This window comes from Brachyistius frenatus, unplaced genomic scaffold, assembly GCF_029030835.1.
Source record: "Brachyistius frenatus isolate BFR_SWC_R1_liver_20210118 unplaced genomic scaffold, ASM2903083v1 Contig_33, whole genome shotgun sequence".
Taxonomy (NCBI): domain Eukaryota; kingdom Metazoa; phylum Chordata; class Actinopteri; family Embiotocidae; genus Brachyistius; species Brachyistius frenatus.
Window position 1 is genome coordinate 360,754 of NW_027210632.1, and position 27,077 is coordinate 387,830.

At 44.0% G+C, this 27,077-nt stretch overlaps 2 protein-coding genes across 2 annotated transcripts; both read left to right on the forward strand.

Moving 5' to 3' along the window:
* The first annotated feature begins 354 nt into the window (after positions 1-354).
* kdm5a (lysine demethylase 5A) lies at positions 355-18,267 on the forward strand. Its single transcript, XM_069700258.1, has 28 exons — positions 355-961; positions 2,362-2,439; positions 3,168-3,290; positions 3,623-3,793; positions 4,337-4,522; positions 4,880-4,958; positions 5,078-5,169; positions 5,295-5,453; positions 5,946-6,065; positions 6,185-6,343; positions 7,327-7,508; positions 7,719-7,881; positions 7,982-8,101; positions 8,220-8,414; positions 8,663-8,844; positions 9,021-9,145; positions 9,311-9,461; positions 9,656-9,776; positions 9,994-10,170; positions 10,980-11,158; positions 11,365-11,683; positions 11,773-12,333; positions 12,447-12,605; positions 13,068-13,196; positions 13,318-13,465; positions 13,570-13,790; positions 13,984-14,457; positions 17,330-18,267. The coding sequence occupies exons 1-28, from the start codon at positions 815-817 to the stop codon at positions 17,642-17,644; spliced, it is 5,235 nt and encodes a 1,744-aa protein (XP_069556359.1). The 5' UTR covers positions 355-814; the 3' UTR covers positions 17,645-18,267.
* A 1,355-nt stretch (positions 18,268-19,622) lies between these two features.
* Positions 19,623-26,923, forward strand: LOC138621900 (sodium- and chloride-dependent GABA transporter 2-like). The gene is made up of 15 exons (XM_069700249.1): positions 19,623-19,715; positions 19,972-20,163; positions 21,119-21,253; positions 21,352-21,492; positions 21,625-21,712; positions 21,799-21,931; positions 22,099-22,233; positions 22,990-23,093; positions 23,307-23,431; positions 23,531-23,643; positions 23,805-23,942; positions 25,400-25,502; positions 25,632-25,732; positions 25,882-26,052; positions 26,186-26,923. The coding sequence occupies exons 1-15, from the start codon at positions 19,709-19,711 to the stop codon at positions 26,333-26,335; spliced, it is 1,836 nt and encodes a 611-aa protein (XP_069556350.1). The 5' UTR covers positions 19,623-19,708; the 3' UTR covers positions 26,336-26,923.
* The last annotated feature ends 154 nt before the right edge of the window (positions 26,924-27,077 follow it).

The following is a 27,077-nucleotide window of genomic DNA, read 5'->3' on the forward strand; positions in this document are numbered from 1 at the left end:
GGCTCGACCGGCGAACTAGCAGAAGGGGGACGCGAAGAGCCGGGACTATATTTTCGGGGGAGCGTGATTACGCGAGGCTCAACCCGACGGCGCTGAAAGGACGCAGATCACCGAGGACAACTTTGTTGGACACGTCCAGGACAAATTACGCGCTGCCCAGGTGGAGAGACGACGACGACGCGGCGGCGATGTTGGCTTGCGTAACGTAATATCGCAGCCGACGTTTGTAAAAGCCGGAGCGGGTTTTCTTCTTTCTTTTTTTTTCTTTTTTTAAATATATTTGTTGATAAACTTCTTGATTGTCCTTTTTTTTTTTTTTTTTTTTCCAAGTCGTCGCTTCGGAGTTTGGATTTTTTTTTGTTTTTTGTTCTTTCAGGGAAGGAATGGAGGACATTTCGGGCTGACCCTGCCCCTGTGTCCCAGGTAGGGGTGTAGTGGTGAGGAGGAAGACGACTTCCCCCCCTCCACCACCTCCCTCCCTTCCTCCCTTCCTCCCTCCCCGGCCTGGCCGTGCCCTGCTGTTTACGGATGATGGGAAGACATCCACCACCAACAGCACCACCACCACCACCACCAGCACCACCAGCAGCACCAGCAGCTTGCTTGTTTTGCAGTCACTTCCAAATTACATTTTGGATGTCAAGTGATTGAAGTCTCTTTTGAAGGATGGACACGGAGGAAGTTCCTTCAAAAAAGAAAATTGTCGCCAATAATCATGGACTTTTGAGCCCAACTCAGTTTATTTAATATTATTATTATTTTTTTTTTTTTTTTAAAAAAAAAAAAGACTGTTTCATCGGAAGCACTCTCCGACATGTCTGCATTTGCGGAGTTCGTCCCCCCTCCTGAATGCCCGGTGTTTGAGCCGAGTTGGGAGGATTTCTCGGATCCTTTAGGATTTATCAACAAGATCCGACCCATTGCAGAGAAAACGGGTATCTGCAAGATCCGACCCCCGGAGGTAAACCCGCAAACATCATTTGATTTTGTTCGTCTTGTTCCTCTCCTGCGTACGTAGCGCTTGGTTTGGTTTACTTGGGGCCTGCGTGAATTTTGTCAACGGCGTTACTAGTTGCCATTAGTCTAATAATAGAGGTCAAATAAGGCTTAATTTCTTTGCGCCCGGCTGCACATATTTTGGACTTGGTTTCCCTTTATTCTTCAGAAAAGTTTAAAATTAAAAAAATAAACGAACCAGTTCCGGTTTCTGTTCCTTTGTTTTTGTTTTCCTGACGGCTAGCTAAGTTACAGTGCAATGATGGAGGGCCATATTCAGGCCTGTAGCTCCTGTCACACCATTAATCCTTTTTTCTTTTTTTTTAGGCAGTGCTAGAATGGCACGAAGTAGATTTACTCGAGTACTGTACTTAAGTACGAATTTAAGGTTCTTGCACTTTTACTTGATTATTGCCATTTTGTGCAACATTATACTTCCACCCCACTACATCTAGGAGGGAAGTATTGAACTTTTTAATCCATTACCTTGGTCTGACAGCTTTAGTTACTAGTTACTTTTACTAGTAACTAGTTACTAGTTACTAGAGTACAGTTTTTCTTTCTGTCCAGTGAAATCCATGTGTCTCCAACTTTGAATTTGAATGTTTCTGACGAATTGAAGGACTACATGTTCCTTTATGGGTTGAGGAAATTTTAGTTCTTTTGATAAATCAACTTTTTAAAAACCCTCCTGGATCAGCTATAAAATGTCACAAAGCTGCAAATGGAGCCCCTTTTTATGAGCTGAGTTGGCTTTTTAGAGCTATATATCCTATATTTGGAGAGCAACGCAACAAGCATGATGCTCTTACATAATATGATGTATTACTGGGGATTAAATTGACCAACAGTATATTAGGTAGAACAAAAACAAACAAAAAAAACTACGGCAGTAAAATGCAAAGTATTATTCATCCAAAAACATCATATATAATAGTAAAACGCTGACAGGTACCATTTTTACTGCATGTGTGCACTTTTACTTTTGATACTCTGAATATATTTTAATCGTAATACTCGTATACTTTTATTTAAGTAAGGTTTTGAATGCAGGACTTGTAGTGGAGTATTTTTACAGTGTGGTCTTAGTACTTTTACTCATGTAATGGACCTTAATACTTCTTCCACCGCTGTATTTATGTTATTCAGCCATCAAAATATGTTTACATTTTCTTGAACTGTGTGTACGTGGCCTGTTAACAATAACAATCCTTTCACTGAATAGACTGAACGAAATAAGAAAAAAAAAAATCTTGAAACAGGTTGTATTTATGTACAAATGTAGCCGCTCTGTTTTGTCGTTGTTCTTGTCATTGCTGGAGTCGTTTTGGGAAGACCTCGTGTTTCTGTTTTCTTGTCTATCAGGATTGGCAGCCTCCGTTTGCCTGCGATGTTCGCAACTTCCGCTTCACTCCCAGAGTGCAAAGACTGAATGAGCTTGAGGTGAGTTCGCCTCAGAGATGCATCATGCCGCCCAATCAAAAGACCCCATGTCACCGCGGACATTTTGATTTGCACACAGGGTGTAACGCACAAGTGTATTAATGATGGCTCAGTTTTATTAACTGTCCCCGTAAACCGTGACACTAAATCGACAACCACAAAAGCGGGACCTCCCCGGAGTGTAATGCAGTCATCATTAATACACCTGTGCTTTCCCTACAAAGACCAGCTGAAATATCTGCTGTGATAAAGGTCTATAAATCTGAGAAAAGCTGTGTTAATTTTGGCACCTCATATTTATTTAGTTTTAGTCTTTTGATTACATTTTTTACTAGTTTTAGTCAAAATCTAGTCATTACAATTGCTAGTTTTTGTCAGTAACATTTTTAATTTTGATATCATTTAAGAATTTTGCGGCTACAACCGTTACCGTCTTTGTGTAAGTCAGTGGGGTGTGCCATATCGTATCGTTCACGTTAATATCAGTTTTGTTTTTATATGATAAAAAAAAATTAAAAAAATCATATTGTCATATGTGTTATATATTCTGCTCCTTGCGGAATACACAGACTCTGGTCTTAACTACAGTGTCCTCTGTCTTACACCCGTTAAGTTATGCTTGTGTGCGTCTTTCACTTCGGGCTGGCAGCGCAGCTCTAATAATGAGATCTTCAGCAGAATATTGTGCCCCTGTATTTATAATTTGTCCTCCCTCTCTCCTTACCCAGGCCCTCACTCGAGTGAAGCTCAACTTTCTGGATCAAATCGCAAAGTTCTGGGAGCTGCAGGGATCCAAGATTCGATTCCCACATGTGGAGAGGAAGATCTTGGACCTTTATCAGCTCAGCAAGGTAAACCCAGATCAATATGGGCAGATCTTTGGACGCTGTTTGGTTTTAGACTTAACATTGATTTTAGTGGATCCTTTAAATGGGGAGGATTTTTACGTTGATGCATCCTGACAGTAAGAAAACTAATTCCTTTTAAAAAAAAATTGTATTCACTATATGATGCTGACAAATGCAGCCAAAGTTGGGATGGATGCCATGATTGACGACTTCTGCACATTGCATGTAGATCCACTTTAATTCACCGTTTATGTTCTTGGATTCAACTAGTAAGTGCTGTTAGTGACCGTTAACGCTGGCAGAGCGCTCACATTGGACTCCTACGTGTGCTGCAGATTGTGTCGTCTGAGGGCGGCTTCGAGACGGTGTGTAAAGAGCGGATATGGTCCAAGGTGTCCAGCCGAATGGGTTTCCCACCGGGGAGAGGCACCGGGTCGCTTCTGCGCACACACTACGAGAGAATCCTTTACCCCTACGAGCTCTTCCAGTCTGGAGCCACGCTAACTGTGAGTGGCGCTGACCCCTGTTTGTTTATTTAATATGGTCACTGTACAGTAGCGATAATTCTGTAATTGTGATCGGTATGAAAGGCTTTTTTAAATGAATTTGTTCAGCAGCTCTTAAAATTTGGACCAAGTGCAAATCTACAGTCCTGTATGTGAATGTATACGCTTCTCTACTTTTTACTGCGCTTTTTCTTCTTCACAAAGTTGTTATGGCTGCTGCCAGGGTCACTCATGTTTCAGTCTTGGACTATTTTATATTGCAGAACATTGGGCTGCATGATGAATCTTATTTAAAACACTATTTCGATTCGTGCCTTGATGCAATCTCATTTCTAAATGACAAAAATTCTGCTGCGTTGTCACTCAGGACATCAGCTGCATCAAAACAAGCGCTCGTACAAGCGCTTCACACTTGGTCTGACCTGTTTCTCGTACATTTGGGCTAAGCAATATCCCTATCTCTTCAAACGCCTGGAATGTGTACATTTGAAAAACTTCTGAAAAACCATATTTCCTCTCAACCCTACTTCTCGCTTCGAGCAGGGCCTCCAACGGCTGTACGATGAGGAAAACGATGGGGAAGAAGTAGACGAAGGAGTCGGCGAGGAAGCGGGGGAGGAAGAGGAGCAAGACGAGGAGGAGGAAAAGGAGAAAGATGGGGAATGCGACGCGACGCAAACCAAAGAACGGCTTCTGCCTGAGAGACGCTCCAGGCGACTAAAGTCAGAGGTAAGAGGCGAAGCAACTTCAAGAAAGTTTTCTGTGTCGTGTTGACATGAAAACCAGCAGATCGGAAGTTTTATTTGTAACCTGAAAAATGTAATAATCCGTTGGTTATCTTTTTATTTTTGTGTAATAATGTGTGTCATTGAGTACAATCTTTGATGATGTTGTTGCAAATTTGTCACAATCTTATCATTTTTGACAGGGCAGTTATTTCACACAAACAAACTAAGTCTTTGCAAATTTGCTTTTGGCATTACCAGCTGCGGCAGTCATGTTCCTCGGAGGCCGTCTTAACATTTGGTCTTGTAGTAGGAACTCCCTGTTTCACAGTCTGCTGTTGTTGTCGCTGTGTTTCTCTAGAGGGAAAACAAGGAGCCAAAAGGCCTCAAACTCTTCGGAACGAGTCCCAAGATGGTCGGCTTGGAGATCGTGTCAGCCGGTGAGCGTAGTTTTGGGTTGTCCTGTCTTTTCATACACGGCAGACGCTGAGCAACAAATCAGACGTGTGTACTGTGAGTTTTGCTGTTCTCACTTTGCCCCGTTTCCCCGTTCACTTAGACGATGGATTCAACAAGAAGCAGCGTCACCTCAAAGCCCAGGCCTTCGCCATCAAAATGAGACCACGCAAGGAGACCCTGGAGGTCAACTTTGTGAGTGTCATCTAACTGTGTTTGGTATTTCCAGTAGTGTTGATGCCCATTACATCTTGGGTGACACGCTGACTGACTAAAGGCATGACGATCTTTCTCTCTCTCCTGCACCACTGATCCCCCAGATCGACCTCTATCTCTGCCTGGTGTGCGGACGAGGCGACGAAGAAGACAGACTCCTGCTGTGCGACGGCTGCGACGACAGCTACCACACCTTCTGCCTGATCCCTCCTCTGCAGGACGTGCCCAAGGGGGACTGGCGATGCCCCAAGTGTGTTGCCGAGGTAATGGTGGAATGCTGTGTGGCCATTCCAAGAAACATTAAAGGAGGTTTAAATATACAAGGTGTGATCAAAAAGTTCAGAGCATGCGCACATAACAACAAAACAGCTTACCTTATTTATGTCTGGCCACCGTCCTCTTCAAAGAAGTCCCCCTTGTGCAGCAATACACCACTCCCAGCCCTCCTGCCATGTTTGGAACGCTCCCTGGAAGTCCTGTTCTGTGAGTGCGTCAAGCACTATCTACCACACCGGCCTCCAGAGTGTCAAAGTGGAGACATTTCAGCTTGAACGTAATTCGGGGAAACGGAGAGAGATATTTAGGGAGACATATCGTGCCGTTAGCGAGCACGTTGCCATGTTGGAGAACCCAAACAAGCCACAGTTCAGGTGCTTTAAGCTGATGGTTTTTTTTTTCCACTCGCACACCTCAGAACATCACAGTTAGGAGTACGTTTCTGTTGTGATGAATTCGTTGTTGATGTTCTCTTACAGGAGTGCAGTAAGCCCAGGGAGGCGTTTGGCTTCGAGCAGGCTGTGAGGGAGTACAGCCTACAGAGCTTCGGAGAGATGGCCGACCACTTCAAGTCTGACTACTTCAACATGCCTGTTCATGTAAGTAAAATGTTCTCGGTGAGCTGGAATAGGTCAACAGTTAGTATTGTACACAGGCCTTTCAGAGATAAGATGAAGCAGTGGGGGGGGGTTTCATTCAGTCCACCTTATGTCCCCAGATGGTCCCCACAGAGCTGGTGGAGAAGGAGTTCTGGCGTCTGGTCAGCAGCATCGAGGAAGACGTCATCGTCGAGTACGGAGCTGACATCAGCTCCAAGGAGGTGGGCAGTGGCTTTCCTGTCAGGGACGGCAAGAGGAGGCTACTGGGAGATGAAGAGGTGAGAAGACTCTTGAAGAGTCAAATCAAAGCTTGAAAGGTATATAGAATGATATACTAATGCCTGTTGCAGAGTAGAAGGCTGCAGCATTCATGTAGAGTTGGTCAATCAGAATGGTCACGAGAAAAAGAGTTGTTCTGGCAAACTCTGGTTGTGTTGGATCTGGGGAGCTAATGTTATTGAAAAAGGCTGCAATAAGATTACGCTGCGGTTATTTTAAGTATGGCAAACGCTAAAGCAGTTGTAATTTAACTTTTAAAAATGTTAATACTTGTTCTGATTATTCCTTCACGTCACAGATGATGCAGGTAGTTTTGGCCTTGTTGCATTTATGGTCACAGTTTTATGCGGTTTTTCACACCTAAAGTTTGAAAAAATGTTCATGTTTTTTTTTCCATTGTACATATTTGATCCAGTTGCACTAAAAGTTCATACTTGACATCAATTGGTTGTCTGCGTCTGACATCGACGTGTTGTTAATTTGGCCGGTAGCCTTTTTCTGTTTGAATGGAAAAAAATGAACTGATTAATTTCGTTGCCACTTTACTAATATTATTATGGCATTACTACCAGCCATTATTTTCCCCTCAGAAAATGTGTTTCAGCATTTGTTTTGCGCTGCAAGTTGACGATTTCTTTATTTGATCAAACAGTTCAATACTTTGTCTTCCTCTCCCTATTTTTTACATGTCTTCTGGTTCTTTTTCTTCTATTGTTTAAAGGGTAATGATAGCCCTCCTGAACTTCTTGTAATTGGTCTGAAAATGTCAACCATTCAACACTGAGGCACCTGTCACACCTTCTATTTTGGTTCAGACCATTCTGAATATCTGGAATAAGTCCAGTTCATTAAGCCCTTACATGTATTGTCAGAGGTTTATAACCAGTAAATTATTTTTAATGTAGTAGAAGGGAGTTTCATGAATTTAAAACAGGACATTTGCCTGCGGGTGAATTGAATCATTTTTTTCTTCTCCTGTCAGGAGTACGCCAACTCAGGCTGGAACCTGAACAACATGCCAGTCCTGGAGCAGTCGGTGCTCACCCACATCAATGTGGACATCTCCGGCATGAAGGTGCCCTGGCTCTACGTGGGCATGTGTTTCTCCTCCTTCTGCTGGCACATCGAGGACCACTGGAGTTACTCCATCAACTTCCTGCACTGGTGAGATCACACGAACAAGGCATATAAGTGGAACTAACCTTATTGTACATTTCACTTTCGATAACATCACCACCCTATTTATTTGAATGCTAGTTTATTACTTCCGAAGCGCTTCTGTTTCCTATCTGAAGTACTGACTGTCCAAGGAAGGCAACAATGCTCAAAAAGAATCTAAAAATCCCCACTACTCCCTGTTCCTCTGCTCTCCAGGGGTGAACCCAAGACTTGGTACGGAGTGCCGGCCTCTGCGGCAGAGAAGCTCGAGGCTGTAATGAAAAAACTGGCTCCAGAGCTGTTCGACTCGCAACCCGACCTCCTCCATCAACTGGTCACCATCATGAATCCTAATGTCCTCATGGAGCATGGTGTCCCTGTATGTAACTGAGGAGCAAGGTTGACACATGATCTGGTTTATTTTTCATGTGATCTGTATTAATCATTTGTCTCATATACATGTGTATTTCTGCCCTCAGGTGTACAGGACCAATCAGTGTGCAGGGGAGTTTGTGGTGACCTTCCCCAGAGCCTATCACAGCGGTTTCAACCAGGGCTACAACTTTGCAGAGGCTGTTAACTTCTGCACCGCCGACTGGGTGAGGACACAACAAATTCTAACTAAACTAAATTTTATTTTAATGTCAATATTTTTTTATTGTTGAAGGTGGTTTGTCTTTTTTTTTAAAAAAACATTTTTTTACACATGCCTCTCAGTTACCGATGGGCCGTCAGTGCGTTGCCCATTACCGACGGCTCCACCGTTACTGCGTCTTCTCCCACGAAGAGCTGCTTTGCAAGATGGCCGCTGATCCAGAAAGCCTCGATGTGGAGCTTGCGGCTGCCGTCTTCAAAGAAATGGGAGAGATGATGGAGGAGGAGACAAAACTCCGGCAGGCTGTCCAAGAAATGGTGAATGTCTTTTTGTGTGTGTGTGTGTGTGTGTGTGTGTGTGTGTGTGTGTGTGTGTGTGTGTGTGTGTGTGTGTGTGTGTGTGTGTGTGTGTGTGTGTGTGTGTGTGTGTGTGTGTGTGTGTGTCGGTGATTGATTGTAATCTGGCTTTGATTCTGTAACTTACTCTGCAGTTGAGCTTCACTCTAACAGCCTGAACTTTTTGTTTCAAAGTTGAATCATCAGCTCTCTTTCATCCTCACCCACAGGGGGTGCTGTCGTCAGAACAGGAGGTTTTCGAACTTGTTCCCGACGACGAGCGCCAGTGCCACAAGTGTAAGACAACCTGCTTCCTGTCTGCAGTGACATGTTCCTGCAGCCCCGACCGGCTGGTTTGTCTCCACCATGCAACGGATCTCTGTGACTGTCCGCTCGGCAACAAGTGTCTTCGGTGAGAGATTTTCAACCAAAATATGCAAATTACATGGTAATTTGTTATACAATTTTTAAAGTGAAGTCTGACATTTGATGGAGTCTCGTCAGGCTGCAGCCGGTAGTTCTGTGCTCGAGATTCACTTGTCAACATCAACCGTATTTTAAAGTATATTTCTGCATGCTATATTTCAGGTATCGCTATGATCTGGAGGAGTTTCCCTCCATGCTGTATGGCGTCAAGACGCGAGCACAGTCCTATGACACCTGGGCGAAGAGGGTCACAGAGGCTTTGGCTGCAGACCAGAAAAACAAGAAAGGTTCAAATAAAATACATACATGTTGAAATTGAATTGTTTGGGATGGTGTGTCTTTGCGCCATGGCATGATTGGTATTTGTGACTTGTTAGCTGTTACATGTAAAGACGATTTATACTCACATTTGTGTTCTCTCCCTCCCTTGTCTGTGTGGGACTCTCTCGTAGATCTTATTGAGCTCAAGGTTTTGCTGGAGGATGCAGAGGACAGGAAGTATCCTGAGAACACTTTGTTCCGTCGCCTGAGGGAGATGGTCAAAGAGGCGGAGACTTGCTCCTCTGTTGCCCAGCTGCTGCTCAGCCGCAAGCAGAGGCACAGGTCAGCAGCCTTGGATACACAAAAAACATTCATTTAATCCAACAGAAAAGCAATGGGCTGATTGAACATAGATCAGTCAGGGTGCTTTTGTCAGCAGTAGGCAGCAAATATATCTATTAGAAATTCATTATCTTAGCCGGTCAAGTTCAAAGGTGAACTGAATCGTTTGTGTTTTTTTCCATGTTCGTCTCCAGCAGCCGCCTGCGCTCTGACAGCAGTCATAATCGTACCAAGTTGACTGTGGATGAGCTCAAAGCCTTCGTGGACCAGCTCTACAGGCTGCCCTGCATCATCAGCCAGGCGCGACAAGTCAAAGTTAGTCCCTCTGTCAATACATGGAACCCAACTAGGGTCATATTCTGCTATTAAAAACCACATCTAAACTTTTTCAGTATGTTTATTGCCAACTTCATGTTGCTCTTCTTTTCTTTTCTTCTCTTCCATGCTCCCTCATTTTTCCTCTCTTTCCTGTAACATCTCTGCTCCATCAATGCGTGACTCCCACTGTGTCTGTCACCTCCCCCGTCTTCAGGAGTTGCTGGAGAATGTGGAAGACTTCCACGAGCGAGCCCAGGTGGCACTGGCGGACGAGATGCCCGATTCCTCCAAGCTGCAGGCACTCTTGGACCTGGGTAGTGGCCTCGATGTAGAGCTGCCACAGCTGCCCAGACTCAAACAGGAGCTGCAGCAGGCTCGCTGGCTCGATGAGGTGGGCTTTTATTCGATGCACAATAGTCCCACGAGATGAGGAAAATCAGCAATGTGCAATGAAATGGTTTAATATTGCAATGACGATAGGACAAAGGATAGGACATAGGACAAACAAATTTTGAATATGGTTAGTAGCTGTATAGTTCCTATGGCTTTTTGCTATAATACGTACACTAGACCGCAAACATTGAATATTGAATATGGCCACTGAATGCTTTTATTCAACAAATTTTACCTGAATACCCAAACAATTAAACAGAACGTTAACTGTTATCCAAGACTGCATCTGATTGGACAAATGTTTGCATGCTGTGTGTGAATGCATGTTACATGAAAAACAAAACAAACATTTTTCATCATTGCAATTCAGGCAGTTGTCTGTGATGTGTTGATACATGTTCATATCACAATGATGATGAAAATACTATTTTTCAGTCAGCACTAATGCACAATTCGTTTGCCTGGTTTATAATGATCTGTTGTAATTGTGGCCTCATTTAACAGCACTCGGAGCTTTTGTGCTGTAATGATGGGAGTAACCAACATACTTGTTTGGTTGGTGGTATGATGAGACAATGTTATTATAATGTGTTCTTTAAGAGTAGTTTCGAAATAGTTAAATTGTGATGGTATAAACTACGACTACTTTACTTCCTTGTTGTGATTGACATGAGTTTTAACATCACAAAAACCAAAACGTTTGTGCTGAAGAGAGATTTAAAACAACTGAAACATTTTTCTTGAAATGAAATCTGACTTTTTTTCTCTTTTTTTTTTTCTTTTTTTGCTGACTTCATCAAATTCCAGGTACGTGTCACCCTTGCTGAGCCCCACCGTGTCACTCTGGAGCTGATGAAGAGGCTGATAGACTCTGGTGTCGGTCTGGCTCCCCACCACGCTGTGGAGAAGGCCATGGCTGAACTGCAAGAGATCCTCACGGTCTCTGAGAGATGGGAGGATAAGGCCCGGGCCTGCCTGCAGGCCAGGTAAACAAACACAAGTTGATTTGCGTTTTCTGCATTGAGTAAAAAAAAAAACTAAAAAATTTAACCGTTTCAGTAGTTGAGCACTATTAAAAACTGTAGAAAGCATGTAAACCTCAACTGGTGCCTCTGACCAAAAAAAAAAAAAAAAAAAAAAAGTCCTTACTCACCGAGTCATGTTCATCCGTCTTTTCTTTGATAAAACCCAGGCCTCGACACAGCATGGTGACCCTGGAGAGCATCGTGCTGGAAGCTCGGAACATCCCAGCGTATCTGCCCAACATTCTGGCCCTTCGAGAGGCCCTGCAGAAGGCCAAGGAGTGGACAGCCAAGGTGGAGGCCATCCAAAGCGGCAGTAGCTTCGCCTACCTGGAGCAGCTGGAGAGCCTCCTGGCCAGAGGTCGCTCCATCCCCGTCCGGCTCGATCGGCTGGCTCAGGTGGAGTCTCAGGTCGCTGCGGCCCGATCCTGGAGGGAGAGGACTGCTCGCACCTTCCTCAAGAAGAACTCCACGTACACGCTGCTCCAGGTGGGCCATCAGAACAAAAAGTGCTATGGAGTTACTCTGTAACATATTTTCACTCTCTGGATGATTAATATAAATTTTGTCTCGTCTAGGTTCTCAGTCCTCGTGTGGACATCGGAGTTTACGGCAACAGCAAGAGCAAGCGGAAGCGCGTCAAGGAGCTCATGGAGAAGGAGCGAGGTGGCTTTGACCCTGACACTCTGAGCGACCTCGAAGAGAGCCTCGAGGAGGTGCGGGACCCTTCCACCGTCGTAGCGGCCTTCAAATCCAAAGAGCAGAAAGAGGTGGAGGCCATCCACTCACTGCGTGCTGCTAATTTAGCCAAGATGGCCATGGCGGACCGTATCGAGGAGGTCAAGTTCTGCCTGTGTCGAAAGACGGCCAGCGGCTTCATGTTGCAGTGCGAGCTCTGTAAGGACTGGTTCCACGGAGCGTGCGTTCCTCTCCCGAAGACGGGATCTCAGAAGAAGCTGGGTGTGGGTTGGCAGAGCAACAGCAAAGACTCCAAATTCCTGTGTCCGCTGTGCCAGCGGTCGAGGAGGCCGAGACTAGAGACCATTCTGTCGCTGCTGGTTTCACTGCAGAAGCTGCCGGTGCGTCTGCCAGAAGGAGAAGCACTCCAGTGTTTGACAGAGAGGGCCATGAGCTGGCAGGTATGCGTAGAAGTGACACGCGCTTCTCAGCTGACAACCATCGCCTGCTTCATTTTGAACAATGTTTGCTTTTAATCTCTACTAAATACTCACTGGTCTGGCTGTTCCACCAGGACCGGGCACGTCAATCTCTGGCCACGGAGGAGCTGTCCTCAGCCCTGGCGAAGCTGTCTGTGCTGAGCCAGCGCATGGTGGAGCAGGCCGCCAGGGAGAAAACTGAGAAGATCATCAATGCTGAGCTGCAGAAAGCTGCGGCAAACCCGGACCTGCAGGTACTTCGGACTTAATGATTACCTCATTTCTGTTTTCATACAAGTAAAACATCAGTAAGACTCTGTTTTCAGGTACAGACTGTGATTGTAGTTTGAACTGTGTTTAGGATTTAAAGGTGGAATGCACCAGAAGAGGGCACTAATGTGTCAATATGAAACAGACCAAAAGATTGGATTGATCATCTAAAATGTGAGAGAAAATGCTGTGTCAGATGGCAGTCTGATTACTCAAAGATGTAGTAATAAAACAAACTGAAGACCGAATATATGTTTCTATTATGGAAAACCATGCAGATTTGTTGATAACAATTTTAATTTGGCGTCTTCTGAAGGCATCATGCAAAGCACTTTTTCATACACATTTGTTCAGGAGGCATTGAGCTGAAATAACATGAAACAATTGCTACTTTGGGTATTAAGTGCTATTGTTATAGAAATGTTATGTGTGTGTGTGTTCCCCAGGGCCACATCCAAACTTTTCAGCAGTCTGGTTTCAGCAGAGCCACATCACCGCGGCAGTCTGTGGACTACGATGACGAGGAGACGGACTCAGACGAGGACATCAGGGAGACTTATGGTTATGACATGAAGGTATGTGAGGAAGCGGTGCTCCGGGATTTGAAAGGAGTTTTTTTTAAGCCCTGTATAAATGAGCAGGGTTATTTTGGGGTTTCTAATTTTACCCTGTTTTTGTATGCCTCTGTGGTTCCAGGACCCAGGGGAGGTGAAGCCCTACCTGTTCTGTGATGAGGAGATCCCCGTTAAGTCAGAGGAGGTGGTCAGTCACATGTGGCCGGCTGTCACGCCGTCCTTCTGCGCCGAACACGCCTACTCCTCGGCCTCCAAGTCCTGCGTGCAAAGTGAGGCCACATTCACGTCCTGTTGAGCCTGCCCACCCGTCATCCCCTGGTGTTTTTGTGCATAAATGATTCATTATTTTCACCATTTGTTTTTTGCATTTCAGACCTGAGCACACCCAGAAAGCAGCCCAGGAAGACCCCTCTGGTACCTCGCAGCCTGGAGCCGCCAGTGCTAGAGCTGTCACCGCAGGCCAAGAACCAGCTGGAGGAGCTCATGATGCTGGGAGACCTGCTGGAGGTGTCCCTGGATGAGACCCAGCACATCTGGAGGATCCTGCAGGCCACGCACCCTCCCTCTGAGGAGAGATTCCTGCAGGTCATGGAGGTAGGGAGGTCGTCCTATTACACAACCTGACTGCGCAGCAAAAACGGCAATAACGTTTAGTGATTGAATTCTAGGATCACGTTTGAATCGGTTGATTCTGATGATGCAACTAGATGCATATATGCAGGTCAAATTATGGAGAAAGCTGCCTGTAGTATTAGAAATGAAGATGATCCATCTCATTTTTCTACAGCCTGAAGACTCGCTGATGGACAAGCCTCTGAAGCTCAAACTTAAAGATTCGGAGAAGAAGAGGAAGCGGAAGCTGGAAAGAGCCGAGCACCACCACATGCTGATGGCTGCCGCGGCCGCCGGTGGCGCCTCAGCAATGGGAGAAATCCGACCGGCCAAGTCCAAAGAGCTTAAAAGAGTTGGCCTCGAGCTCGGCCTGGGGGGCAAGCCCAAGAAGAAGAAGCTCAAACTCAACCTGGACAAGAACCGGGAGATGAAGCAGTTGGCTAAACGGTTAGCCAAGGAGGAGAAGGAGAGGAAGAGGAAGGAGAAGGCAGCCGCAAAGGCCGAAGCCATCAGGGAGGGGATGGAGAAGAGGAAGGAGAAAAAGATTCTCGACATTCCCTCCAAGTACGACTGGTCGGGGGCCGAGGACTCCAATGATGAGAACGCGGTGTGTGCAGCCAAGAACTGCCAGAGGCCCTGCAAAGACAAGGTGAGGGCACGTGTCATTCACCTCCTCTGTGTTAGTGAAAAATATTTCTGCTAACTATTGTGATTCGTTAGTGGAATATGGTGCACCTCAGATGCTGACCTGGATCGCAGTAAAAGAGGCACAAGGGGTGGATCATAGATGATTGATAGGGCCGCCACAGGTTAGCAGTTAACAGGGGTCAGAGCAACCATGTGACTTTGCACCTTTTTAAAACTCAAAGCGCTTTATTAAATATTACTTTTTACATTTGAAAAAAAAAATGATTGGGTAGGACTTCAACCTCCTTATAATCATTATCTTAGTGTTATTGAATATGTTTTGTAATATCAAATCATTGCCATTATATTATTCCCTTTTAAAAGTTTTCATTTTGCAAAAATAAATTCTATAATTTTTGATTTATATATGGTAAATGGTCTGTGCTTGTATAGCGCTTTATCACCTTTCGGTCTCAAAGCGCTTTAACACGGTTTTTCCATTCACCCATTCACACACCAATGAGACAGATCACCATGCAAGGTGCTGCCATCAGGAGCACATTCACACACCGATGGTACGCCATCGGGAGCAACTTAGGGTTCAGTGTCTTGCTCAAGGACACTTAGGCACGTGGACAGGAGGAGCTCGGGATCAAACCACCAACCTTCCGATTAGTGTGCAACCCACTCTACCGTCTGAGCCGCAGCCTCCCTATATCCTCTCACCTATAAGATATCACAGACAGAATTTGGTGAACTTTTACTTTGCTACAAACTGTCCGTGTGACAAAATGTGAGAAATTTGTTAGAACACTATATGGAGTGACCATAAGTATACATCCAAATAGATTTAAGGGTTATTTCTCTGGTTTAAGTCCAACTGGGGACCTCTGCATGTATTTTTTTTTTTTTTTAAATATCTCTCCACTCATTTCCTGTCATCTATCTTTAATAAACGCATAGAAATATCATACATCCCTGACTTAATGAGATGAGGCATGATGCCATGTTGAAATGTAGCTCTTTACGGACTGTGCCCTGATGTTGGGCACCATGTCAGACAGACGAGCCTTGACCCTCCTCAGTAACATCACTGTCCACATACAGAGGCTGTAAATTCTGGTTGGTACTCTCATCTGAGCAGTTTGTCACATCATACTCTGAACACCTCCTGCTTAATGACACTGTCGTTTTGTTTGCTTCGAACAGAGTTAATCACGAACATTTCTCCCAATGTTCGCCATGTAGCTGTATTGAATATCAACAGCTGATAACAGCACTGGAACACCTTAAAGAGAGTTACACATAACATATTAACAGGGCACACCGATGTGGTCCTTTTCAGAAACAGCACTGCGGCCCCTTCCACAAAGTTAACCAGTGGCCAGCGTCCGTCCGCTTGTGTATGTCCGCCGGGCAGCCAATCACAGTTGAGGAATCGGTAGGCCTGTAGGTCTGCGGGTGGAGTACCGGATGATGAAATTATGAAGCTGCTGGTCTGAACCAGGCCAACAGCACCTGAATTTGGAATGATTAACAGCCGTGTGGTTTTGAGATTTTGGTATTTCCTCATGTGAGGGGAGAACATGTGAGGGGACAACATCAGGAGAATACGTCCTCTTCTCACTCAGAAGGCGGCGTAGGTTCTGGTCCAGGTTCTGGTCATCTCACGTCTGGACTACTGTAACTCCCTCCTGGCAGGTCCACCTGTTAGCGCCATCCGACCTCTGCAGCTCATCCAGAATGCCGCAGCTCGACTGGTCTTTAACCTCCTAAATTCACTCCCACTACTCTGCTCCTCCGCTCCCTTCACTGGTTACCAGTAGCTGCCCGCATCCGTTTCCAAACATTGGTACTTGCGTACCGTGCTGCGAACAGATCGGGTCCAGTCTACATCCAGGACCTGGTCCAACCCTACATCCCAGCCCGCTCCCTCCGCTCTGCTTCTACCAATCGGCTTGTTGTTCCCTCGCTGCGAGCTAAACACTCAACAAAATCACGACTGTTTGCTGTCCCGGCTCCTAAATGGTGGAATGAGCTCCCCACCGACATCAGGACAGCGGAAACTCTGTACATCTTCCGCCGCAAACTAAAAACACACCTCTTCCGACTTTACCTTGAACACTAGAAAGTTTCTGCATCTTTAGAAAACAGAAGTGCAATTAAAAAGAAAGTTAAATTTAAAGGGGCAGAGATTCAGTTCCCTTTGCACTTAAAATGCCAGACTGCAGGATTCCAAACGAGAGTTACCAAACCAATGGGTGATGTCATGGTGGGTTGACACATGATTCCTGGCTATGTTAGTCTCTTGTTCACTTGGTGGGTGAGTGTATCCATTCACTTTTGCTTACAACTGACTGAGAGCTCAAATGAACTGAGACTTGGATCGTTTCAGGAAGCGATTCAGTTCAGTACTTCCAAAAAGATTTATTCCTTAAAACAAAATGTTCACTATTTTCCTCATCCATTTTCTTCTCACAATCAGCTCTCATTAAAAAAAAAAAAAAAAAAAACACTGATCTAATTCGTGACCTGGTCGCCTGTATGGATTTTGTTTTTTTTGTATGCAGTTTCCATGTTTGTTTGAGTCCCAAAACAAACACTGTATCCCAGTGCATGACGGGTGGGACGAGGATCATGTATGGTTGTCTCCAGTCTCGCAGTGTTTGGCAGATTCTGTTTTGACTCTGCATTCCATTAAATAAGATCAATTAAACAATGACTGACCTGCGGCTTTTACCCCTATTGTTAAATATTAAACATGATTTCTGTTTGTTTGGAAGTTTTGGGGTCTTGCCTGACAAGTCACCGCCACACGTTGGTTTAACGAGCATCAAAATCTGTTGTCCTTCTTGAAGCTCACTCGCGTGTCTGAATTGGTTGTGTATTTCCAGGTGGACTGGGTGCAGTGCGACGGCGGCTGCGACGAGTGGTTCCACCAGGTCTGTGTGGGCGTGTCGTGTGAAATGGCCGAGAACGAGGACTACATATGTGTGGACTGCTCCCGGAAGGCCGGCGGCGGAAGCGGAGTGATGACAGTGGAGGAGGTGGCGGAGGAGAACGTGGTGGTGCTGGCGACGACCATGTGCAGCGCGCAGAGCGTTCCCTCGTCGTCGGTCGGGGTCCTGTGGTCCTCCGCCTCGCACTTAAACCCAGCAACTTCACATCAGCAGCAGCAGCAGCAGCAAGAGCCTCAGCAGGGCAGTTAGCACTAAACAGAAGGGCCAAGGACTGAGTACCTCACACACACAAACCCAGTATCCAGGCTTGTGTTTCAACCTCGGAGAGAACGAGTTTTTATGAACGAGCTTTTCAGACGAGAGAGACAACTTCCTGTGACTGTCCGCATCATAAAGCACAAGAAAAAAAAAAAACTTCCTCCGTGTGGCTTCGGCAATGACACGCACTCTCTCCGAGCGCTAAGATGTGTTGTTAGTGCACAGACTTAGTCCTCCTCCAGCAGTTTTTAGGCCTAGAAACACCCTCCAGCTACTTTCTGGTCCTCCCCTGAACAGTGTCAAGGAAGTGGTACTTTTATTTACAGTCAGACACACACCCACTTACTCCAGCTGTTGTGATCAGTGCAAACAGACAAATAGATGAATATGTTCCTGGTCCCAGGACTTTGTGAACCTCTCCTCTCTGCCCTCTGCCAGGCCCTTCAGACCGTAACATCTCAATATGTAGGACTCAAGACTAGGAAAAACAAATGGTTGTAATGTAGTGGAATTATTTATAATGTACATAGCTTTTAAGCAATTAAACGAATGAATTGTGGCTTTTTTTTGTTTTTTGTTTTCTCACCTTTAATAAACTATTCCTAGTCAAATGATTGATAATTGCACTGTTTGTTTTTCTGGGGGGTTAATTAAAGCATTCGTGTAGCTATAAATTGTAAAAACAACACAAAAAAAATCCTACACAGGACATGGCAAGAGAGAGGACATGACAACAAAAATTTAGGTAATATATTAAAAGTGCTATTTTAGTAACTTATCAAATACAAAATAAAACAAAACTCAATAGCCTTTGTACTACAACATTTGTAGTTTTTGTAACTGAAACTGCCAGTCTGTGACTCATGAATCACCCAGCAAACTCGGCCACGTTATTTAGGGGTCGATTGAATTTCAAGTTAGGAGTTAAGCCTCACATTTCCTGCATTACTCATTAGCTCCATGAGAGAAAAAATGTGGTCGCATGTCGTACGGCTAATGTTGAATTCCATCTTATAATCAGGAATCTCCCTGCTCAACACAAAATGTATTTTAATATCCTTTTATCTGACTTTTTCAACATGGTGTTCGCACAAATGAGTGCTTGCATACAGCTATGGTGGAGGGATAAGGGGGAATGGCAGGATTGTGGGTGGGGGGCTGGGACTTGTGCTGATGTCAACACCTAACTCGGCCGAGTCAAATCCGGCGTGAACTGACTGCAGCTGCTTCAGCCTTCATCCGAGCGACTCACCCCTGTCACTGACCTGAACAGGAAGAGAAGGTTGGAAATATGCAATCACAAAGGGCTGCAACGCATCAACAAAAGACACCGCAAGCATACCTAACATATTACGCAACTCCTGCCTTGTAATCACATACATTACATCTTCACCGCCTGCTTTATGTGAAGGCTTTTGATCAAACTTGTAGCTTTTAGTTTGCGAGTGACACTTGATAGCTCACTGTAGCACTGCTTCCACTTTGTTTGATTTCATGAGACTCAAAACTGTTAATGGCCTCCGCTCTCCTTCCATCCATCAGCTACTTACTGCCGTGTCCAACCGCAAACACATAATGCAGATGTACTTCTTTGTCAGAGATGAGCATGAATACAGTAAATGCTACCAAAGGAAGGAAGAAGGAATATTCACAATCACTTTAAATAATAGATATGCAAGTAGAATTATAAATGTAATTTATACGTTTTTCATGGTGGGTTCTGCTCATATTATCTACCTGTTCCTTCCATCAAATAGACACACACTATAATTACATTAATTTCATTGTTTCTGAAGCAGAAACTGACAGAACACTGCCAAACTAAGTGCCTCCCCTGTTGCACCTAATTTCAACTGCAGGAACGTGGAAGGTGATGTACTTTGCTCGGAGGGAGCAGACGGAGGGAGCGAGAGTGGAGGCCGGACTTGGTTTAGCATTACAAACCCCCGCCCCTCTCCTCAGTCATGTTAAATACTAAAACTTGAGCATCTACAGATAAACCTCCAGACACAGCTTTGGCCCTGAGACAAAGACAGAGGACCAAGTGGCACTGCAATGAAAGGTAAGCCAGAGATGTCTTTGAGTATTTGGAGATTTGTAAGTGCAATTTTTCCATAAATGCATTTTGTTTTACTATTTTCCTGTATTTATTCTTGTTTAACTCAAACGAAATGGCTACAGTCTGCAACTGGATCCGTTTGGTGCCTTCTGCTATTTAGGGCTGGGAAAACGGCTCCAGTTCAAGGATCAGCCAATACCAACCATCCAGGCTCTATAACCTGCTCCAATCCTCCTCCTGTCTCTCTCTGTCTCCACAGGAGACTGTGCCAAAGTAGGCCTTCCCAATGGCACCAGCCACGCCAAGGGCACGCTGCCGCCATCGGAGGAGAAGATGGAGGAACGCGGCCAGTGGAGCAACAAGCTGGAGTTCATTCTGTCTGTCGCTGGCTCCATTATCGGCCTGGGGAACATGTGGCGCTTCCCTTACCTCTGCTACAAGAACGGAGGAGGTGAGCGGGAGATATGAGTGTGTGCCTCTTTTCTTCTGCAGTTTTCGATGAATGAAAACACGAATGTCAACAAAGACAGAGAACAGTGGTCTATTCCACCCTTTTGTGGTACATGCTTTAAATCACAATGCAGTATTTTCTACATGCACTTAAAGAGGGGGTTGATGACAATTAAGATGAGGGTAAATACATGTAAAAAAAAAAACAACACTTACAAAGCAGGCAAACAAGGCAATGCAGATGCAAAATTTAACCTCAGACTTACTTGATCTCAGGTGAAAGAGAAAAAAAAACAAGTGCAAGGATTCTGATTCAACCAAATCAAATCTGAAATCCAAAATTGGGTTTTTCCCTCACTCGCTTTTTGACGTGCTTGTGTAGCTGCTAAATTGGGTGCCCCCCTCTTTCTCTCCTTCGCTCTCTCTCCCTCCATGGGGTGGCAGGGTCAGAGGTCATGGCTGAGCGGGGTCAGACAGCTGTTGTTGCTCCTCACTCACAGCAGCTGTCCCAACACAAACACAAACACAATCGCTGACCAAAACTGGTGGCAGTAACTTTTGAAATGTAATAATATAAAGGAAAGAGCATGAAAGAAACTTTCATGCCTTTACTTTATGTATTCTTGCATTTTTAAATAAATATTAGTGTTATGATACAACTACAGACCAATTTAGTCTTTGTTCGGGCTTATATTATTTTATATAGTCAGTAAAATGATTATTTATTGTACATAATAACAATAACAATATTTCTTACTTTTTTATTTTATGTTTCAAACCAGTTTGAATCAAAAATGAGTCAAAGGTGATCTATTGCAGACAGTAGAAGCATATTACAGTGGAATCAGAAAAAAAGAAAAAAAACACGGGAAAGATAAGTAATGAGTAATGAAGTACCTCTCAAACACACTTACACCAACAGAAAGTATAAACTGTAACTCTCTTTCTCAACTCAGGTGCCTTCCTCATCCCGTACCTGATCTTCCTGTTCACCTGCGGTGTTCCCGTCTTCTTCCTGGAGACAGCGCTGGGTCAGTTCACCAGCGAGGGAGGCATCACCTGCTGGAGGAAAATCAGTCCCTTGTTTGAAGGTGAGGAGGGAAGGTGTATCACCTGAGGCCAAAGACCTCTGCAGGATACAAGAAAAGCATACGGCATTTTAATAATTGAATAATGTTCATTCCTGCAGGTCTTGGCTACGGCACCCAGGTGATCGTGACTCTCTTGAACTTCTACTACATCATCGTTCTGGCCTGGGGGATTTTCTACCTGTCCTTCTCCTTCTCGTGGGACCTGGCTTGGTCGTCCTGCAACAACACATGGAACACAGGTAAAAAAAAAAAAGAAGTGCACATTAAAATATAACAAATACCTCAGAGAATTTGTTTTTTTGTTTTTTTGTTTTTTTGCTCTATTATTGCAATGAAAGTTTCTACTTTTTTTTTTTTTTTTTGCTGCATAGAAAACTGTTTGGAGTTTCAGAGGAGAAACGACTCAATCAACCAAACTATCAACCCAAACGCCACCTCTCCTGTCATGGAGTTCTGGGAGTGAGTAACCTCTCTCTTCACGGTAGAGTGGTCGTGATCTGATGGTGTAAAAATGAAGCATCACCTCTTCTTTCTGGCCTCTACAGGAGAAGAGCGCTGAGGATTTCCCCTGGCATCGACCACATGGGCACTCTGAACTGGGACTTGGCCCTGTGTCTGTTCATCGCCTGGGTCATGTGCTACTTCTGCATCTGGAAGGGGGTGAAATCCACAGGAAAGGTGGGTGAGAGGGAACTCTGAATCTTGTTCTAGTGCACAATACTGTGAAAGCATAAAGTGACCCCATCTTTTTTCCCTGATTATGTGTTTAGCCAGTTGTAAAGCACATGAAGGATGATATCTGATATTTATTTTTGGCATGGCTACTTATGCGTCTGCCGATATAGGTGGTCTACTTCACGGCGACCTTCCCCTATGTGATGCTGATTGTGCTGTTGATCAGAGGACTCACCTTGCCTGGTGCTGGAATCGGCATCCAGTTCTACCTGTATCCGGACCTGGGGCGGCTGGCAGACCCACAGGTACCATCATCTATTGATTAATGTCCACTTTATGAATCAAACATGTGGTAGTACAAAAAGCACCTCCTCTAACCCAATCAGACCATCCCAATGAGGGCCCTTTTTGGTGTTCTGCTCCCTGCAGAGCAGTTCAGGCTCTCTGCTGGGGAGCCCAGTTTCTGCTGGGTCCACCTGCACTCCATGAAAGAGGCATGGATAGCAAGAATCAAATGCAGGGCCAGGACACCACTGGGACTGTAAACACGAGCTCTACCAGGACTGAGCAGCTAACCAGGCTTTTTCCCCTGTAGGGACGACAAGAATGTTTTTAACTACTTTGCTCCGTCAGAGTCCCTTTGTTAGCTAAAAAAAACATCCCATCATTTTTCTTGTTTTAAAATTCTGTAATTATTTTTTTGTTGGGTTCTAGTTTGCCACAAAATATTAATAAACCCAATATTCTCTTTACTAGATTTCTACTTTGTCACAGATCTGGCATGTTGTATGTTTATGGAAGCCTGTTTCGTTAATTAATATCGAGACCAAAAAAACAACACAATTTCAACAGTTTACTATTGTGCAACTGCATTTGTCAATGATTAGGCAGGTTTAAAAACTCAGCACGTGAATTCCTCTGGTTGTCTAAACACCGCAAGGCACGTTGGCGTCTATACATCAACCAAAGAGAGGTTGCATGACATAATCCAGTTTCACATCATAATGTAGTACGAGCAGCCGTTTATTTAAATGAGTCTTTGACCATCTCTTTCATGTCAGGTGTGGATGGATGCTGGCACCCAGATCTTCTTCTCCTACGCCATCTGTTTGGGGTCGCTGACCGCTCTGGGCAGCTACAACAAATATAACAATAACTGCTACAGGTATGTCAGTAATGCAATATTTACATGCCTGTTTGTAATCCTAAGAATACATTTACAGTTGTGTTAATGACTTCATTATTCAGGTGTTGCACCAGATTTGATTTATTTTATCAATATTAAATTCATCATCATCATCAACTGTTATTATGCAACGTACAACGTATGTGTGAATTTGATGCTAAACACTAAAAACTCTTCTGTTGTCTGTTGCAGAGATTGCCTGTCACTATGCTTCCTGAACAGCGGCACCAGTTTCGTGGCAGGCTTCGCCATCTTCTCCATTCTGGGTTTCATGTCCTATGAACAGAACGTTCCCATCTCAGAGGTGGCAGAATCAGGTGAGGCTCCCACAAACTCAGTAACAGCATCAGAACAGCAGTAGTATTTTTTTTTGTCATAGGCCAGTGTTCATTGTTTTCTGCCTCGTCCCTGTGCAGGCCCGGGTCTGGCCTTCATTGCGTACCCCCGTGCTGTGACCATGATGCCCTTCTCTCCTCTCTGGGCCGCCCTCTTCTTCATCATGATTGTTTTTCTGGGGCTGGACAGCCAGGTAAAAAGCATTGCACTATTTTTTTGTTTCCTATAATGACGCAAGACTGCTTTTTCCTGGACAAAAAAACAAGATAAATAATCTGCTTTAATGAATGGGGGTCTATAAATAAATGTTATTGTCACATATTAAGGCTTCTATCATGCTCTCCTTCCCATCAGTTCGTGTGTGTCGAGAGCCTAGTGACGGCGATTGTCGACATGTACCCCTCTGTGTTCCGACGCAAGAACCGCAGGGAGCTCTTCCTGTTATGCGTGTCCCTCTTCTCTTTCTTCATGGGCCTCATCATGCTGATGGAGGTAAGGGTCACACTCTGGGGCCGCACACACACACACACACACACACACACACACACACACACACACACACACACACACACACACACACGCGCGCGCGCGCGCGGATGCATGAGTCTTAATTGTAAAGCTGACAGTATTTTGTACATTCGGTGTCTTATAATTTTACATTTTAATATATCTGAGGAGTTGTCCCTATGTTTCCAAACCGATTCAAATGGCTTTGGCAGTATTTAGATTGTCATGGGACATTAACTGTGGCCACTGAAACTCATACTGAAGAAAGTAGCTTCATACATACACATAATCAGCAATTCAGGCTGTTAATGGGTTGGTGGTTGCACCCTGTGGTTGCACCCGGTGGTTGGATGGATGCTTTGTTGTGCTAAAATAAACTCCTCTAAGAGTACCACATGGTTGACAGGGTTTCACCTCTGCACAGCTGGAAACATGAATGCTCTGCAGAGGTGTCAACAGGTCATCATTTTGTAAGTACAAGCACGTCAAAGGTTTCATGCAACATTTCTCAGGTAAGTCTCAAGCATTGTTATGCAATGCTCCAAAATTAGAGTCAAGTCTGAAGGGCCCAGTCATTTGGGGCCTCAAACATTTCACAAAATTCACAAAAATGGGGCCTTTATAGGGAACATATTGTTAGATCAGACATTGCAAGTGTTTTGAACAGAAACTAGCTTAAAGCTTATATACATAGATAATCTGCCTGTAAAACCATCTGACCAAAACGTACAGAGTGCAGTGATCAGTCCTGTAGCCTGAGTTTTAAATACATCTCAAAGCAGTATGTAAAGTGGGCCAAGTTAGGTTAGGTCAGGTTAGGTAGTTACTTTATTAATCCCAGAGGGGAATTTTTTTAGCTGCAGCAGCATACAGAAGCAATAGATAGTAAATAGAAAAGCAATAAAATAGCAGTAAAATAGCAGTAAAAACTATAAAATATAAATATAAAATATAAAATGCACAGTATATACAGTACAGTATATATCTATATATATTATATACAAATACAAGTAAGGCCAAAGAAGAGGGACAGGCAAATCTGTAAATAGTGAAGTGGTTAATGGGGCTGTGTTGCAGCAAAGCAGAGTAACTTTTCCTTTTCAATGTACCCTTCCTCAACAACTTCCTCATGTACTCAGTGCATGCTTTGCTTTAACAGCTGGCTGTGCCATCTCAGGCTCATGTAGAAACAATGAATGAACACAGAGAGCTCTAACTGTCTTTCTCCAGCCTGCAAGTCAAGTCAGCTTTTTTAGATGCTCTTTAATCACATGCAAACTCAGAAAATGTTTGTCTCGTATAATTTGTTTGTTTGTGTGGAACAAAATTTAGATTTAGTTCATTAGATTCTTTAAAGAACTCTCTGTTTTGTGTGAAAACAAGTGTGTTAGCAACTTAATTATCTTTGCATAATTATGACGGAAGGCTTTCCATCTCTCTAGGGGGGCATGTATGTCTTCCAGCTCTTTGATTACTATGCAGCCAGTGGCATGTGTCTCCTCTTCATGGCCATCTTTGAGACGGTCTGCATTGCATGGGTCTATGGTAAGCTAGCATAAGACTCTCTTTCATTTGTCGTATTGGAGAAGTTAATTGCATATTTTATGAAGTATTTGTCGGACATTCAGCCACAGGCACAGCTTGGTAACACAGGTCTTTACTGTGTTTTTCCAGGTGCAGATCGCTTTTATGATAACATTGAGGACATGATTGGCTACCGCCCAGGACCGTACATCAAGTACTGTTGGTTGTTCCTCACCCCAGCCACGTGCATTGTGAGTATCAACAAACTAATTAGGCTGTATCACCGATTTCTAAAAATGACAAAGGCCTTTTATTTTCTTTGTCTTCTACAATAAACCCTGTTTCACGAGCAGGAATTAAAATAGTTTTTTGTTCCTTACTTGTTAACTTGTCTCTGCAGGGTACCTTCGCATTCTCCCTCATTAAATACACACCTCTAAAGTACAACAATGAGTATGTGTATCCGTGGTGGGGCTATGCCATTGGCTGGCTGCTCGCTCTCTCCTCAATGGTCTGCATCCCGCTTTGGATGGTATACAAGATCAGCACCACCCAAGGAACACTCCAAGAGGTATGTTTATCCTCATGTTAGGGGTATATTTCATGTAACAGGAAATAAATGTAATCTATTGTGGAATTCACTCAACAAAGGTTATACTGGGAGGCAATTAACACAATGTTTTTTTTTTTTGTTTTTTTTTCAGCGCATCCAGCTTCTCACCACACCATCTGATGATTTACCTAAAACCAAGAGGGAGCAGGAGAGGTTACTGGCCATCTTTGCTCCTGAGGCAGATGCCACCAGGACATCAAACGGCTATTTCCCCGTCTCAGAGACGGACTCCAACTTATGAGGCCTCAGTGGTGACGTGTGCAGGACACGTGTTTTTTTTTTTTGGTTGACTTGCTGCACCCTTGCCTCCATCCCAAAGATCACTGCAGGCCCAGGAAAAAAAAACACTTTTTCAGGGACAAAAGTTATTTACTCTACCCGAACTGCTTTGAAATCTATCAATGAACTGACATATTGGACAGTATTTGTATGTAACATAAAGAGAGAAAAATCTGTAATAAAAGAATAGATCAACCATTGGATTTTACTAAAAAGTGGAATACCAACAGAGGCAGCCACTTCTTGAAGTTTCTTTATATATCTGACTTCACTACATGGCTATTCAGCCATATTTGTATCATATTTGTGTATTATGATAAATGATTGGGGAAGTTTTCCAGGAAATTACAGGAAATCATTTGCTATGCTTTCATAGAAGACATGTGAAGAAAGGGAAATATGATTAAGTAGTAAACATGCTTTGCTATAGGACTAACATGGTATATAAACTGTAGTGTCATTTTTGTACTGTAACACAATATGACTGTACAAAGAAATGTGAATCGTGTAAGTATGGTTTTGAAATAAAAAATTTATGTTTTCATTTTACGATTGCATGTGTCACAAGTTTTCAAAAAAAAAAAAATGATTCCTGGATATAACTTACTGATCATGACATGAATTTATTTTCTCAAGTAGCCTACTGTACTTAAGTACCATGTTGAAATACTTGTGCTATACTCGTGTATGTCAATTTGATGTTG